Genomic DNA, 15,127 nt, shown 5'->3' with positions numbered 1-15,127 from the left:
TGTGATCCCTGGTCTCCGCACTCCGGGACCCCTCACGTGCATTCTACGCAAGTGGGGGTCGCGGTATGTGGTTTCCTTCTCGGTCTGGGAGGACGAAGGGGTGTTGTCTCTTATGCCCACGCTGGCAGCGTCGTGAGGGGTTTCCGGGCCAATGTCTCAGCACAACAGAAACACGTGCCGAATTCTACTGGTGATGTGTGCCACGGGGCTGGCGCTGTCCTAGGCTAACCCGGGGTGTGGGGCCAGGCTGATCCCCACCGCGGACGCATCTTGCCCCCTCTCCCCAGAAGGCAGAATCTCGGCTTGTCCTGATTTTTCCTATCACGGAGGAAAGTGACCCAAGCAAGTCCATTCTGACGGAAATGTCTGGAAACTGATACATACAGCGTCTCCCAGGAGTATATTTGCTTTAACAAAGCACCGCAGGGAGGTGTTCACACTCAATCCCACAGCATGGCATCTTGCCGGAAGGACGGTAACCATCCATGGAGGAGTTATTTCTGGCCAGGAGCACAGGGTCTCAGGGCGCCCGGAGAGTAATCGCCCGTGGAAGAGAGGCCTGCGTGGAGGCCCTGAGCAGAGATCTGTAAGCCTCTCTGTAGGAAACGGATGGTGAGGGCACCAGGCCCTGCAGCCCTACGGCCCTACTGCTCCCTCACTGCCACTCAACTCGGCCACGGCAGCGCAACAGCAGCCACGGAAATAATACATGAATGGGCATTCCCGGCTGGCTCCCATGGCGGGAATCGTCCGCCAAACCCTGTCCTGACGGATGAGTGATAGAGGCAGAGAGGGAGCGGGTCTTGGGTACCATGGCAACGGGCCCCACGAATCTTGGTTTCTGAAGACGTGTCAAAATTCTGCGTGTTCAGAGCGGCGTGTCCGGAGACGGCCACGGGGAGCCTCCTAACACCACCCATCCGCACGCCTAGAAACCGTTAAGATGGTACATTCTATGCTCTGTGTATCCTGCCACCTTCTTACAAACCCCTCTCTCTGGATTCCCTTATGCAGAAACACATAATACTTCTTTCACACCATTGTTGTGAGCATCAAAGGGGTGGACGCTGGGCTGCTGTGTAAGGACTGAGCAACACACACTCAAATGCTATTTCTGTTATTATTGGCGCGACACGGGCTGCCTACACGTGACCCGAGGCGGAAGCCAAGGGCGCCCAAGCGCGTTGTATATTAGAAACTGATAGACACGGAGGAAAACAGTTGGAATCTAGGAGACTGGCCTGTGCATGGGGAAGGGAAATGCTTCCTATAAACCCAAACATCGAATTGCAATCAAGGAATCACAAAAAGCTGACACTAGGAAGGAAGTCAGTTTCAGGCAAGGAACACCATTATTTGGTGTCGAAAGAGATGAGAGAAGCAACAGCACCAGACGACCCCCAAGTCCCTGCCCACCGCCTCCGGGCTGTCTTCCATCATTCCTCTCCTGCCCCGCCTTCGTGTGCATCCCCGGCTCCCGCGGGTGGCTTCACCTCACTCTGCAGCTACAGACTCCATCCCGACGTGGGAGACGCCTCGTCTACAAGTGGACTGGCGGAGGGGTGTCGTGGGGGGTCCACCTGCTCCGAGACCCCGCTGGGCCCAGGAGCCTAAGAGGGGCCAGGTCACGGACACCAGCGCGTCCCCCCCACCAGGGCAGGACAGGATCGCGCTCGAGCCTGGCAGGGGATGGGGTTAGAGGTCGGGCTGCTTTGTGACGGCTCCTCCCTGCAGGGGACCCAGGAGCCGTCTCCAGCGGGACGGCAGAGACCGTGAGGAGCTTTAATCCCTGCTGCTGCCTGTTCCTTCGAGGGATACTTAGAGGCCATCTGGCTGCAGTCTTGGAGAGAGACAACCGAGCTGCCCTGCAGAGCAGAACCGCAGCCGGAGGGTAAAGACGGGACTAACGCGGGCCTTCCTGCTCGCGGCTCCCTGAGCTACCCGGTGACCGAACCTGGCAGTGCCCTGCAGGGCTGTGTACCAGCCGTGGCTCCCTCTGTTGAGGCCCACAGCCCCCGCCAGGAGGAGCCAAGCAGCAGGTGCACACCCAGCGCCGTGCCGGGGGGGGGGGGGCCGACGGCCGGGTGGAGGGCCCCCGCCCCTCCGGCCACTCTCCCGGCCTCCAGCTCGTCCACGAAGCATGCTCAGTGTCTGGCCCCTCGCTTCCCCTGACAGAGGTCAGTAGCCGTCTTCTGCGGGGACCAACCCTGGGAGAACGGGCCGGGCCGGGTTACGCCCTGTTCCCAACGGGCACGTCTCTGCTGGACACACAAGGGTGGACCCTGAGCTGGGAAAATACTGCAAGGTGGCGAGTCCAGCTGTGACGGAGGGGCTGAGTCCCCGGTCCCCACAAGGGACCGGCCAGTCCACTTTGGAGCTGCTCGCGAACGCCCAGAACCACAGTGGAGAAGAACAACTCAGCCCATGTCTTGGTGATACTCCAGCAAACCCGTCTTTTTTTTCCCACAGCCTGTGACAGACCAGCTGCCCATGGCACCACTTTGGGGATTCCTAAGATCCCCTCACCCCCAAAGCCCAGTCCCACGCAGTGGCAGGGTGGACGCATCTACAAAGCCCATTCCCCTTCTGTGCCAACAGCACACAGAGCTGTCCTGGGGCCTCCCTTCCCCGCCTCTCCTCCGCGGATCATGTACTTTGGGGTGATCAGGCTTCGGACAGTTGGGGGGGTCGGAGCTGCAGGCCGGGCTCAAGGATAAGGAGGACCACCTGGGTGGGTCCCAAGAAAGCAGGTGCCAGGATGGGCCCAGAAGGTCTGCCTGGGATTCGAGCCACGAAGAGGCGCCTGTCTCCTCCCACAGGGTGGCCTCTGGGAGCAAAGCCATACAGGACGGAGCTCTGTCTCCAGGTGGGGGTTGAGAGAGACAGAGACAGAGAGACAGAGAGAGAGACAGAAAGAGACAGAGACAGAGAGATACAGAGAAAGAGACAAAGAGAAAAGGAAATACAGAGATACAGAGAGTGACAGATATAGAGACAGAGAGATACAGAGAAACAGAGAGAAAGAGACACAGACACAGAGAGAGAGGAAGGGAGGGGTGGGAATGTTCCCATGATACCTTCTGAGAGGTTTTATTTTATCTGAATAAAACCCCCCAAACTATCCCTGACTCTGGACTTCCCAATGACATCAGCCAGCAACACTTTTTGATCTTTTTTTCTAAACTGGAGTCGTTGTGGGTGGGATTTCCCGTCATTTCCAGACCCCAGGACTCACGACGGACGTGACCGCTGAAGTCTGCTGGCTCCTAAGCTGCGCCTCCATCCGTGCGGCTTGAGATGCCCTTGAGACCCCGGGTTTCTGGGGGTGACTGCATGAGGCCCGGGATCACTCGGGTCGGTCTGGACTCTAGAGCATATGTGTAAGTGAGGATTCTTTGGTGACTGGTATCCCAAGCCTAACTCAGACCGCTGTGCACAAAAGGGATCCAAGTTCGGGAATGTTCGGGGCAAGCCTGGCTGGTCTGGCGGGACTCGAGCTCTCGGGCGCCCTCACAGGACCTGGCTTCCCTGCAGAGTGCCTCTGCCTTCTCTGTTGTTGGACGTGTCCCCAGCAGCTCCCTTCCTTGAGAAGGTGACTGCAGGAGATCTTGTCGGGAGAGGAAATCTTTCACAGGAGTTGCAGCCCGCATCTCCAGGCTGCCCTCGTCGGCTGGGATTAGGACCCTGTCTCTCCCTGAGCCAGTGACGGGGTCCAGAGGGACGCGAGGCTTTATGGCCACGCTGGGTCACTCTGGCAACAGAAGCTGGCGTGGGGACGGCACCGTGTGTTACATGGATTAAGTGCAAAGACAGAGAGGAACTTTCTGGAGAGCACGTTACTGTTATGGGAAGACGGGCAAGTGAGAGCTAGTGAGAACACGCACGGATGTCCTTCACGGGAGCCCGCAGCCCTCTCTGTTGCACGGACGCGTCCTCACCGCCCTCCTTCCCACCGCCTCCGCTGCCCGCGATGTGCTGCCATATTTTGTTTCGTCTGGCCGACCGCGTGCAGAACCACCCTCAGTGTCTGAGAAGTGTTTCCACGATTCAGTGACACGTTTTCCCTTCTAGCTGGTTACCGACCGCACGGTTCGCTCATTCATTCAACACACATTTGCTGAGCACGTCCTACGCGCCCAGGGTTGTAAGTGACGGGACAGAGCGGCGCAGGGAGGGAACCCGACAGCACTGCCCTCCCAGAGGGCACACGGAACACCCCCACTGACCTTGCTGTGAAGTCATCCCGGAGCACGGCTGCACCCTGGCCAGTCTGGGTCTGGCCCTCCTTCCCAGCCCCTGCACCGCCCCCCCCCGCCCCGCCCCGCCACGGCCTCCCCAGGGGGTGGGAAGAGGCCCGAAGCACCTGGCAAACGTCGAAGGGCAGGAGCTTTGCAGACCAGGCTCAGCCTCCAGCGTGGGTTTGTACCCTGTTCTACTACTGTGCAGGGAAGGGTCTCCGGACCCCAGCGGTGCGGCAGCCAGGACGGGCCGGGAGGGGACGGTGGTCACAGACACCGCCATGGCAGCGGAGTCCCGGGGAGGACAGGGAGGTGGCGACTTGCCTTGATGACATCCTCGTCGGACGACCTGCACTCCACAGACGTGAGCACATCCGTCACCGTGCCGTCTTCCTCCACCGAGACCACCTTCACCGGGACGGCCACCGTCTTCCCCGTGAGGATGGCCGTGTTCAGGATCTCCGCCTCCTGGAACAACAAACACACCTGCCTGTCACACACCTCCCGCTGGGTGGACCGCCTCCCCGCCACCCCTGCAAACGCCCCAGCGCCAGCGCCGCCCGGAGCCGACGGTCTCCCGTCACCCGGACGTCCACAGGGAGAGTGTGATGGGGAGGGATGTCACGTGCGGAGGGGCAGGGGCGCATCTGACGAACGTCACCAAGTGCCAGGAGCCGTTCATCTGAATCTTCAGATGAGACCGACAGGCATTCGTATTCTCTCCGTTTGGTAGATGGCACAGAGAGGTTGTGTCACTGGCCCGAGGTCACACAGCTAGGAAACAGTGAGGTGGGATCTGAAGCCAGGGAGTCCGGCAGCTCAGTCCCCGCGAGAGCTGTTCCAGCAGGTCTGAACTCCCACAACACGCGTCTGCCTTAAGCAGTGAGCTGTCGACCAGGGGCGCAAAGCGCCGTAAACGGAGCTGAGATCACCTGCTTCCCACAGCGTGTGGGGGGGCACGTGGACGCTGAGACCCTCACTCTCCGACTCTTCCGCTCTGGCTGGCTCTCACCTCCTGTCCCTTTTCCGGGCTCTTGTTGGGTCCTGGCCCCTGTGTACATTTGTAGTGCCCTTGTGGCTCCAAGGACACACTCAGCCCCACCGATGTGACACTTGTGTGCAAAACACACACGCGCACACACTCACCCAAACATGCCTGCTGCCTGATAATCACGTTTTTCAGCTCAGCTCAAGGGGTGTCCCGCGGGATGTCCCCGCCTGCCCTTGTTACTTGCTTTACCGAGCTCCCCGGAGCCTGGGAAACACAGGCACAGAATCCCCTCTGTGGCACCTGTCACTGCTGCTGTCTCACTTGGGAGTCATTCAGTCGGTCATCCCTCTTCTAGGCCACCAGGTCCACGGGGCTGGATGTGCCTTCTGCCCCCCCAGCGCCCGGCGCAGTGCTAAGCTATGGCGAGCGGTGCACGTCTGCAGAATGTACGGCTGAGGGCTTCAAGAGGAGTACTGCAATCCACAACCCCCTCCCTGTTCTCAGTCCTGCGCACCAACCCCGACCTGAGCAGCGGCCGTGCTCCACACCTGTGACCAGTGCACCTGTGCCTTCTTCAGATACGCCTACAGGGCTCTGGGAGGCCACATGAGCCCATTTATCAGATGGGGAAAACTGAGCTCCAAGAACCAGAAGTGGGTCTCATTTCCCTCTGCGGGGACCGTCTCCTCCAATCACATGGCGATCAAGGTCCCCATGTAGCCCGCAGCCTCTGTACAGCACGCGTCCCGAGTTCCAGCCCACAGTGTCATTGACCACACGCGACGGCGTCCCCGAGAGGCGTCGTATCGGCGCGAGCGCGGAGTTTCCTCTGTAGGTCCGACCTTGTCTGGCCCATCCTTGGTAGAGCCTGGGGGGCTGCTAGGAGGTACATCTCTGTCTCTCAGAGCCAGGCTCGGGCAGGTTCTAGCTAATTTGGTTTTCATGTGAAATCACAAACGCCCGTTTTAGGAGTGTGCCAGAAGAAGGAATAGAAATGTATCATCTTCGCACTGCATAACTGTTTTCCTTATGTTGACTTCATTTCTTACGTAAGATCTTTTTTCCTTACAGGACGAGGTTCATCTTATAATTAGCTCCTTTGGTTTAGATTTGGATACACACACACGCATATATATACATCTGCGTGTGTATTTTCTGCTTTATTTAATTCTGAGAGACCTCCAGTTTGGAATGTTCCTGAATCTCAAAGACCATGCCTGATACTGTCTCAATACGCAGGAGCCTCCAAAGGCCCGTTGATTATGCACTTGGGTTTGGTTTTGTTCCCTCCTCTGAGTTCCCAGCCTGATGTGATTTCATCTTGGGCACAAACACCGTAAAAGAATGAAGGGCGGGGGGGGGGAGTGAGGCTATGGTGCTACTTTCTGCTGCGTCTGGGGAGGGAGGCCCGCGTGCACGCTCCTACTAAACGGGTAGACATCCAAGAGGACCGTTCACACTTTGGAAAAATACGGGAAAATGCTCCTTAAGTCTCTGGCCCAAACTGGCTCATCCCAAAGGAAGGAGCAGACCGGGGTGGGGAGCGGGGCATCATGACCGCTGACATGAGTTTCAGGGAAGAGGAGAGCGATTTTGCACCTCCGTGCAGGGAGGGTTACGAGCATCTCTGTCCACCGGTAAAACCCGAGAGGCCTTCAGCGTGTGCACACGGACGCCAGCACGGGAAGGAACGGCGGCGGGAATTAGCTGGCGACCATCTGTAAGCCCAGCTGTCTGGGGTGCTCCCCTGGCCTCCGAACGGGCATGCCACTCTGCCTGCAGGATCTCGTGGGGATTCGTGAGGCAACTTTCAGGTCCTCCCTGCCTTCTCTGTGCACGTCCAGTTTTTCGAGGTCAAGAGCGCTCTCTCCGGCGCAGCTCTGCCGTCCCCGGGAGGCGAATGACAGGTGCACAGCTCGTAAAAGTCCCCAGGTAAGAGGTGGTGGATGTGCCCTGCACATTCGACCCGCAAGTGCCCGGATGATTAGATGCCATAAATCCCTAGAGAGCTCAGCTGCCTTACGGTCATGGGCTCTCTTCACCCCGGGCCTTCAGAGCTGGGAAATCAAGGAAGGAACCTCTTGAGAAAGCTCATGTCCGTCCTCACTGGTGGCTCCATGCTCCCTCTGCTTCCTGGACGCCGTGCACGCCAGCAGTGACTCACTGGGTATGTGACCACAGAGCGTCGGGCTCTCCAGAGGCCAGGAGGAGGCAAAAATGGCGGCAGAAGGTGACGGTGCCTCGGGAAAAAAGGGGCAACCTCGCAAGAGAGGCCACAGATACGATTCTGGGGGTTCGACGCTTTATCTCTTGTAAGGAAGCCATCCCTGTCCGGATTTTGCTGGAGAAGCGATCACTCACATCTTGGCTCGGATCCCCTCTAGAAACCGACTCCGGCACAAGGATTCAAGGGCGGTTTATTTGGGGGGTTCGGGAAGTGTCAGTAGGGGAGCAGGGAAGAGAGAGCCGGGAAGGCGCGTGGGCCACGCCAGCTGCCACGGTGGACAGCTGGAGCTTGATCTCGCGGGACTGGGCTGTGATGCAAAGCACACCACGTGTGTTAGATATTTCAGACATTCCCTTGCAGGGAAATTACCTAAAATACACACTTAAAAATAATTCCGTGGCGGGGCGAGGGAGCTGGGTTATTTATACGGCACCTCCTGAGAGGTGCTCCGGGGGCCGACCGTGCCCGGCAGGTCCAGCCTGCTGCGCGAGCAGAGGAGGCAGCCCTCCGTGGTTTCAGAGAACACGCTGGACGGGTGCTGTCCAGAGCGCTCTGCCCGCGTGGGGTACGGAGCTGGTGCACGGGGCAGGATCTGCTGCGGTAAAACCGAGGAATATAGCGTCTCATACCAAGGTCTGATGGATTGGGCCCGGAATTAGAGTGTTTGTTTCTCTTAAACTTCCTCATGCCTCTGGCAGCCTGATTTTCTGCTTTGTGAACACAGTCACTGGTTCACCTTCACCCTCCAACATCCATTTGAAAAACAGAGGGGAGGAAATGATGGAGAGATAAACATAGCACGGGGGCCCTTCTAGAACGCACCGCGAGGTTGACCTGGGGGTTGCCCCCTTGGTGTCCACCCTCCTCTCTGCCCTCCTCGAAAACCCCCCATGTTGTGTGAGGCTGTAAGATGCCCAGCTAAAATTACCGCTTTTTTGGGGGGGGTGCTGCCCTTACTTTGTGACACAGTTCTGGTCCGTGAGATATAAACGGAAGTCAGTTGGTGAGGCTTCCAAAAAAGTTTGTTGAAAAAAAAAAAAAAGCAGATTCTGAAGGTTGGTTTGTGTTTCCCCATTCTTCCTGCTGTTAGCACAGAGGATACTGGAGTTGGGGCTGTATCGTGCACCCCAAAGGTGAGGGCGTGAGGCTAAAATGCATCATGTTGGGGGTCGAGGGCAGGGAATCTGTTGTCGGAGCGTTGGGGGCAAATCCCGCCTCGGACGAGGCCCCCTGGGTGACCTGGGGTGACTCACCTAACTCTCGGTGCCTCATAAGCTTTGACTATGCACTGAGGACACAGCAGTGCCCCCGTCCCGCGTCTGCCCCGGGTTTGGTGAGTTAGTAATGCTGGAGAGCTCACAACAATGGCCGGTGCCTCACCCACCCTGTCTCTGCGTGTCTGATAAGCACGCAGGTGTGAGTGGTGGCTGGGCCAGAGTGGACAGCGTCCCCCCAGCATCCGCGTCCGCTCAGAACCTCAGAATACGACCTCATGCGGGAAGACGGGGCTTTGCGGATATAATGAGTTAAGTTCAAATGAGGTCATCCTGGATGGGGGTGGACCCTCATCTAATGGCTGGCATCCTCATGAGACCAGAAGACACAGACAGATGGTTCTGTGGGGCTGCAGGCGGGGGACATCAAGGAAGCCAGCAGCCACCGAGGCTGGAGGAGATAAGGAAGTACTCTCCCCCAGAGCCTTGAGAGGGAGCATGGTCCTGCCGCCATCTTGATTTTGGACTGTGACCTCAGAATGGCGTGCGGACAGATGTCTGCTGTTTTTCAGCCACCACGTTTTCGGCGGCCCCAGGAAACCGGTACGATGGCCGAGCCAAAGAGAAGGAAGCGGACGCCAGCGAGATGGAACAGAACACTAATCCCGGACGCCCCCTCCAAACGCACGGCGCAGCAAATTCTGAGACCTCGCTCATTCACCCCTGTGTGCGTGTTCTGTGCCTCACAGACGGGCCACAGTCCCATCACATACCGCCTGCCAGAAACAGGCCCTCCGTTTTCCCACGTCTTGGGCTGAAACCAGCAAGTCGAACTGCTTATTGTTCCTAATGAGGGGGGAGGAAACAATTTTTTTGTCTTCACCGTCTCCGTGGCCCCTTTGGAGATCATGCGCCATTTTAATATGTGGTTCTGAGACCATCCACATATGTCGTACTGGAGGCGTAAGGTTGGAAGAAATACAAAGAAGCGTGGCGTTGGCGGTCTCACTGCTTCAACCTCAACCGAAGCATGGCGGGTAAGCTTCAAGCAGCCTGCCGGAGGAGGGCAGACAAGGGCAGACATCCTATAACACCACTGGCGGCTGCCAGCCACGTCCCTCCCCTGCACACGCCGAGTGTGTCACAGCATCCTACTCCCTGAGAGAGACACCTGGGAGACGGGCATTTCCAGCAGGTGGAAATACAGTCAGCGGACACACTACGCCTGACTCAGCGTGGACGTGCACAAGGGAAGCATTTCCTACCTGGCCGCCAACGAGGACCTTAAGAAAGGGTACAAGCTCTCCCCCAAACAGGACTTGAGTGCAATACCGCGGCCGAGTTCCTTATAACATCTTTTATTACGAGTCCCGCGGACGGAAGCTTCTGGTTTTGCCTGCCAATCTCTTGTCCGTAACCGCGCACCCATTTTCCTCTGGGAAAATCATCCCTTTTCCTTCGGAAGAAGAGTCACAGCAATCCTCCCTGCCCCCAGCCCAGAGTAGGCTGGCATCCTCTACACGCGGTGGGGCCTCTCCCCCTGGGACAGAACTCCACTCAAGGGGAGCGGGCAGGAGCCGAGATGCTGGGATCTCCTACACAGTCAGCGGCACCTTAAAACTGTTCAGCCTGTTGTCTGCATTTCCATGAAGGTCCTGGCTCCCATCTTTCCGGCTGTCCCATCCATTCTTTGGGAGAGCCCATGTTCTTTCACTAAATTCCTTTCTAAAAAAATTTTTTAAGTGTTTACTTATTTTTGAGAGACAGAGAGAGAGCAAGCCAGGGAAGGGCAGAGAGAGAGGGAGACACAGAATCCGAAGCAGGATCCAGGCTCCCAGCGGTCAGCACAGAGCCTGACATGGGGCTCGAACTCACAAACTGAGAGAATCATGACCTGAGCCAAAGTTGGATGCTTAACCAATTGAGCCACCCAGGCGCCCCAACACTAAATTCCTTTTTAGAGGATGGTTCTTATGTTAAGTGTTCTAACACACACACACACACACACACACACACATCATAATGATGATGATAATGATGATAATAATAATAATGGAAACTTTGTAAGGTGATGCCTATGTCTGTGGCCTTGATCATGAGGCTGGTTTCACAGATATGTATACTCCTGTCCAAACTCAACGAACTACATACATTAACTATGCACAGCTTTGTAAATGTCAACAATACCTCAAAAGTAGTTAAAAAAAAAAACAAAAACAAAAACCAAAAAACCAAACTTAACCAGAATCAATTTCCTTTGCTTCCAAGGAACTGTAATCAACACAGCTGACCAGGAAGGTGGATGAAAGAACATTGGTTCACAGGGTTCCCTCCCAATTCTCACTGGGATGCAGACTTCGTACTTCGTAACAATTACCAAGCTCAGTCCCCCAACTAGCGGGCTGGAGATGGCATTAGTCTGAATCTGCACCAGAGCACAGCCTGGGGCAGCGATGGGTGGAGTCGATTTATTGGCAAGGGGGGTGGTCAGGGGAGAGGCGTGGGAGGCAGACAGGTGGTGCTATCCACCTTGCAGCAGGGACCCTGGGCACTAGCGTCTGCAGAGGCCTGGCCTCCCAGAATTGTCTGACGTCAGGCTGGAAGCAGGAGTTCCCTCCAGGGTGTCATCTGCCCACCTGTGCGGGGGTCAGGTGGCTACAAAGTTCTCCTGTGTCAGGAGAGAAACTGCCCACGACAGAGTCTGGGACACGTATCTCACTTACTTTCTAAAAAACAAAAAGAACACACCTAGGCTTTCTTGTTTGCACTGAGACTTGTGGCCAGAAATGACAGTAACTCACACAGCAGGTTTCAGAAGCAATGCTTCTACTCTGTTCTGCTTATAATCCTCAGAGAAGGGAGACACTCACTTAATGAGACGGCATCAAATGTGCCACTGAGGCAAGGACACACATGTGGGCACGTCCCTCCAGGGCATCTGGAGATGACTCACATGTCCTGCGTCAAGGATCCAGGCGGACAGGGCGGAGCCACTCTGGGAAGTTCCCCTGCAGGGTTCTGGGAGCTCACTGCACATCAACCTGCAACATCGTCCCTCCCTCCTGCTACTTCTGCAACTGCACTGCTCCTATTATAGATGTGCCCCACCTGTCTCCATATATTTACTCCTTCTTCAAGAATATCCTGGAAACCACCGTCAGTCTTGAGAGATACTGTGAGGGTCCAGGATCTTAGCCGTAGACAACGCAATCCACTCCCGTTCATTTCAGCAGAAAGGGTTTGCCGAGGCATCGGCGCTGTTGACGGGGTTGCGGAAACAGACCCCCACTGACCTCCCGAGACCAGTGTGTGGAACCCCTCGGTGTTCCTGCCACGCACCTGCTGCTTCTGCCCCGACTGGGATGCTGGGAGATCAGGCACATTGGTTTAGACCCGCGTTGACACTCCCCAACTCCCACATACATCGCCTTCCCCCTGCTGGAAAGAAAGCGTCACACAGGCACATCCAATTGGCAGAGACTGAACCACAAGCCTGATCCCTCAGGGACACTCCGTTCTCTCCCAGGGGAGGCTGAGCAAAGTAGATTTTTGGAACTTATTTCGAGAACACGAGATTTCCACAGCAAAGGGCTGTAAAGGATGGAGAGAGAGTGTCTTCTGGGCAGCTGCATTTGGTGGTTTGCCATGACCGGTATCAGCATCGCATGCCCTGGGATCTTCGTGATGTTTTAAGTACAAACAGGCATATTCTGCTAGGTCTATTGGTTCTCTTTAATTGAAATTTGCCTGATTTTATATTTAGTATTATTTTTTAAATCATGGTTTTAAATTTACACCCAAATTAGTTAACATTTAATCTTATAATGATTTCAGGAGTAAAATTTAGTGATTCATCACTTACATACAACACCCAGTGCTCATCCCAACAAGTGCCCTCCTTAATGCCCACCGTCCATTTAGCCCATCCCCCACCCCCCCATCCCCACCCCCACCCCCTCCAGCAACCCTCAGTGTGTTCTCTGTATTTAAGAGTCTCTTAGGGTTTATCTCCCTCTCGGTTTTTATACTATTTTTTCTTCCCTTCCCCTATGTTCATCTGTTTTGTTTCTTAAATTCCAAATATGAGAGAAATCATATTTGTCTTTCTCTGACAAATTTCACTTAGTATAATACCCTCCAGTTCCATCCAGTTACAAATGGCAAGATTCCATTCTTTTTTATCGCCGAGGAATACTCCATTGTATCTATATACCACATCTTCTTTATCCATTCATCCATCGATGGACATTTGGGCTCTTTCCATACTTTGGCTATTGTCGATAGTGCTGCTATAAACGTTGGGGTGCGTGTGCCCCTTCGAAACAGCACACCTGTATCCCTTGGATAAATACCTAGTAGTGCAACTGCTGGGTCGCAGGGTAGTTCTATTTTTCAGTTTTTGAGGGACGTCCATACTGTTTTCCAGAGGGGCTGCACCAGTTTGCATTCCCACCAACAATGCAAAAGAGATTCTCTCTCTCCGCATCCTCACCAACATCTGTTGTTGCCTGAGTTGTTAATGTTAGCCACTCTGACAGGTATAAGGTGGTATCTCATTGTGGTTTTGATTTGTGTTTCCCTGATGATGAGTGATGTTGAGCATTTTTTCGTGTGTCTGTTGGCCATCTGGATGTCTTCTTTGGAGAAGTGTCTATTCATGTCTTTTGCCCATTTCTTCACTGGATTACTTGTTTTTTTGGGAGTTGAGTTTGATAAGTTCTTAATACATTGTGGATACTAACCCTTTATCCGATATGTCATTTGCAAACATCTTCTTCCATTCCGTCGGTTGCCTTTTCGTTTTGTTGATTGTTTCCTTCGCTGTGCAGAAGCTTTTTATTTTGATGAGGTCCCAGTAGTTCATTTTTGCTTTGGTTTCCCTTGCCTCCAGAGACGTGTCTAGTAAGAAGTTGCTGCGCTCGAGGTCAAAAAGGTTGGTGCCTGTTTTCTCCTCTAGGATTTTGATGGCTTCACGTCTTAGGTTTAGGTCTTTTATCTAATTTGAGTTTATTTTTGTGTAAGATGTAAGAAACTGGTTCAGGTTCGTTCTTCTGCATGTCGCTGTCCAGTTTTCCCAACACCATTTGCTGAAGAGACTATCTTTTCTCTATTGGATATTCTTTCCCGCTTTGTCAAAGATTAGTTGGCCGTACATCTGTGGGTCTGTTTCTGGGTTTTCTATTCTGCTCCATTGATCTGAGTGTTTGTTTTTGTGCCAGTACCATACTGTCTTGGTGATTACAGCTTTGTAATATAGCTTGAAGTCTGGGATTGTGATGCTTCCTGCTTTGGTTTTCTTTTTCAGCCCTCTAAGAGCCCCTAAAATGTTATTATATTGGCATCATTTACCCTTGGCTCTAGACCCCACCTCCAACAACACAGAGAAGTATGACCTTATGATTCTTTGTCTGAAGAGACTGAATTAATTCTAGGACGTCAAATGTCAGAGGGGCGTGAGATACAAGAATTCAGTTTACGTTAGCCAACTTAACAATAAAATAAAAAAAAAAAACTCTCTGTAAATTTGCCAAAATTTGTATACACTTAGAGAAAATTTTAACATTAAAAAAATAAAACAATATACTCTGCAGTTAAAGACAGATGTTCGTATCTGGTATAAAAGTGATTTTCTTCCTCCTGCTAAATTATACTTAAAGGTGATATTTGAAATACGGGGGGAAAACCCTAAAACACACAGTATGGCATGAGTCGTGACTGATCGGAAGACATACCTGGTCAGTCAGTCTGGATGCTGATGGTTATGTTACATGATCGGATTTCAGTGTAAGACAGAAAAAGGAAGGCTCAGGAGGCATGCCACTTGTCCCCCTGTATCTTCCAGGTCCCTTGCAGTTAGACAGAGCCACACGACACTCATAGCTCCCAAAATTGGAGGGAAGTGTTGTCTTACTTCTTGGGTTGGGGCAATAAAGCTTTCATGCACAATTACAACCTTTCTCATCTGCTGCCCTGGTGACTGAGGAGGCCACCATGTTCCAGATGGAGCTGCCATGTTCCAGATGGGACCGCCATGAGATGGGAGAGCCTGTTAGCCTGGTTACCCCAGTCACCGTGCGGAGAAGAGCTTTCTACCGACCCACGCAGGACAGGAAGCAAGAGTAATGAATATGCTTTCCTCGTCTTCAGGCAACAAAGACTTTTGGGGCCACTGGCTACCGGATAACACCTAATCTATCCTAACTAACACACGACACTTCCCAACTCCAGTTTCCAAAAATAAAAATATTCATGAACACTCTGAACTCTGCCCCAAGCCAAAACAGATTGCTCAGGTATGAAAAGCTAACCTTGCCTCCACATGCTAGGCGGCTGGCCCTCTGTCTCCTGATTTCTGTTGTCGTGAGCTCGGACAGACCCAGCCCAACTCAGTGCAGAGACCAGACCCCTCTGCAGCTGTGTTCTTCCTCAGTGTGATTTCTTAACTGTGGTTATTTTC

The 15,127-nt window shown here is 54.0% G+C and overlaps 1 protein-coding gene across 1 annotated transcript in view; it reads right to left on the bottom strand.

Moving 5' to 3' along the window:
• TMEM132D (transmembrane protein 132D) overlaps nucleotides 1-15,127 on the bottom strand; it is a 554,370-nt gene that overhangs the window by 77,069 nt on the left and 462,174 nt on the right. Inside the window, exon 5 of the mRNA XM_027044209.2 lies at nucleotides 4,563-4,706. Within this exon, the coding sequence (XP_026900010.1) occupies nucleotides 4,563-4,706 (144 nt within the window). The remainder of the gene's footprint in view (nucleotides 1-4,562; nucleotides 4,707-15,127) is intronic.

This window comes from Acinonyx jubatus, chromosome D3 (assembly GCF_027475565.1).
Source record: "Acinonyx jubatus isolate Ajub_Pintada_27869175 chromosome D3, VMU_Ajub_asm_v1.0, whole genome shotgun sequence".
Classification (NCBI taxonomy): domain Eukaryota; kingdom Metazoa; phylum Chordata; class Mammalia; order Carnivora; family Felidae; genus Acinonyx; species Acinonyx jubatus.
The sequence above is the reverse complement of the archived record's forward strand: the minus strand, read 5'-3'. Positions and strand labels throughout refer to the sequence as shown.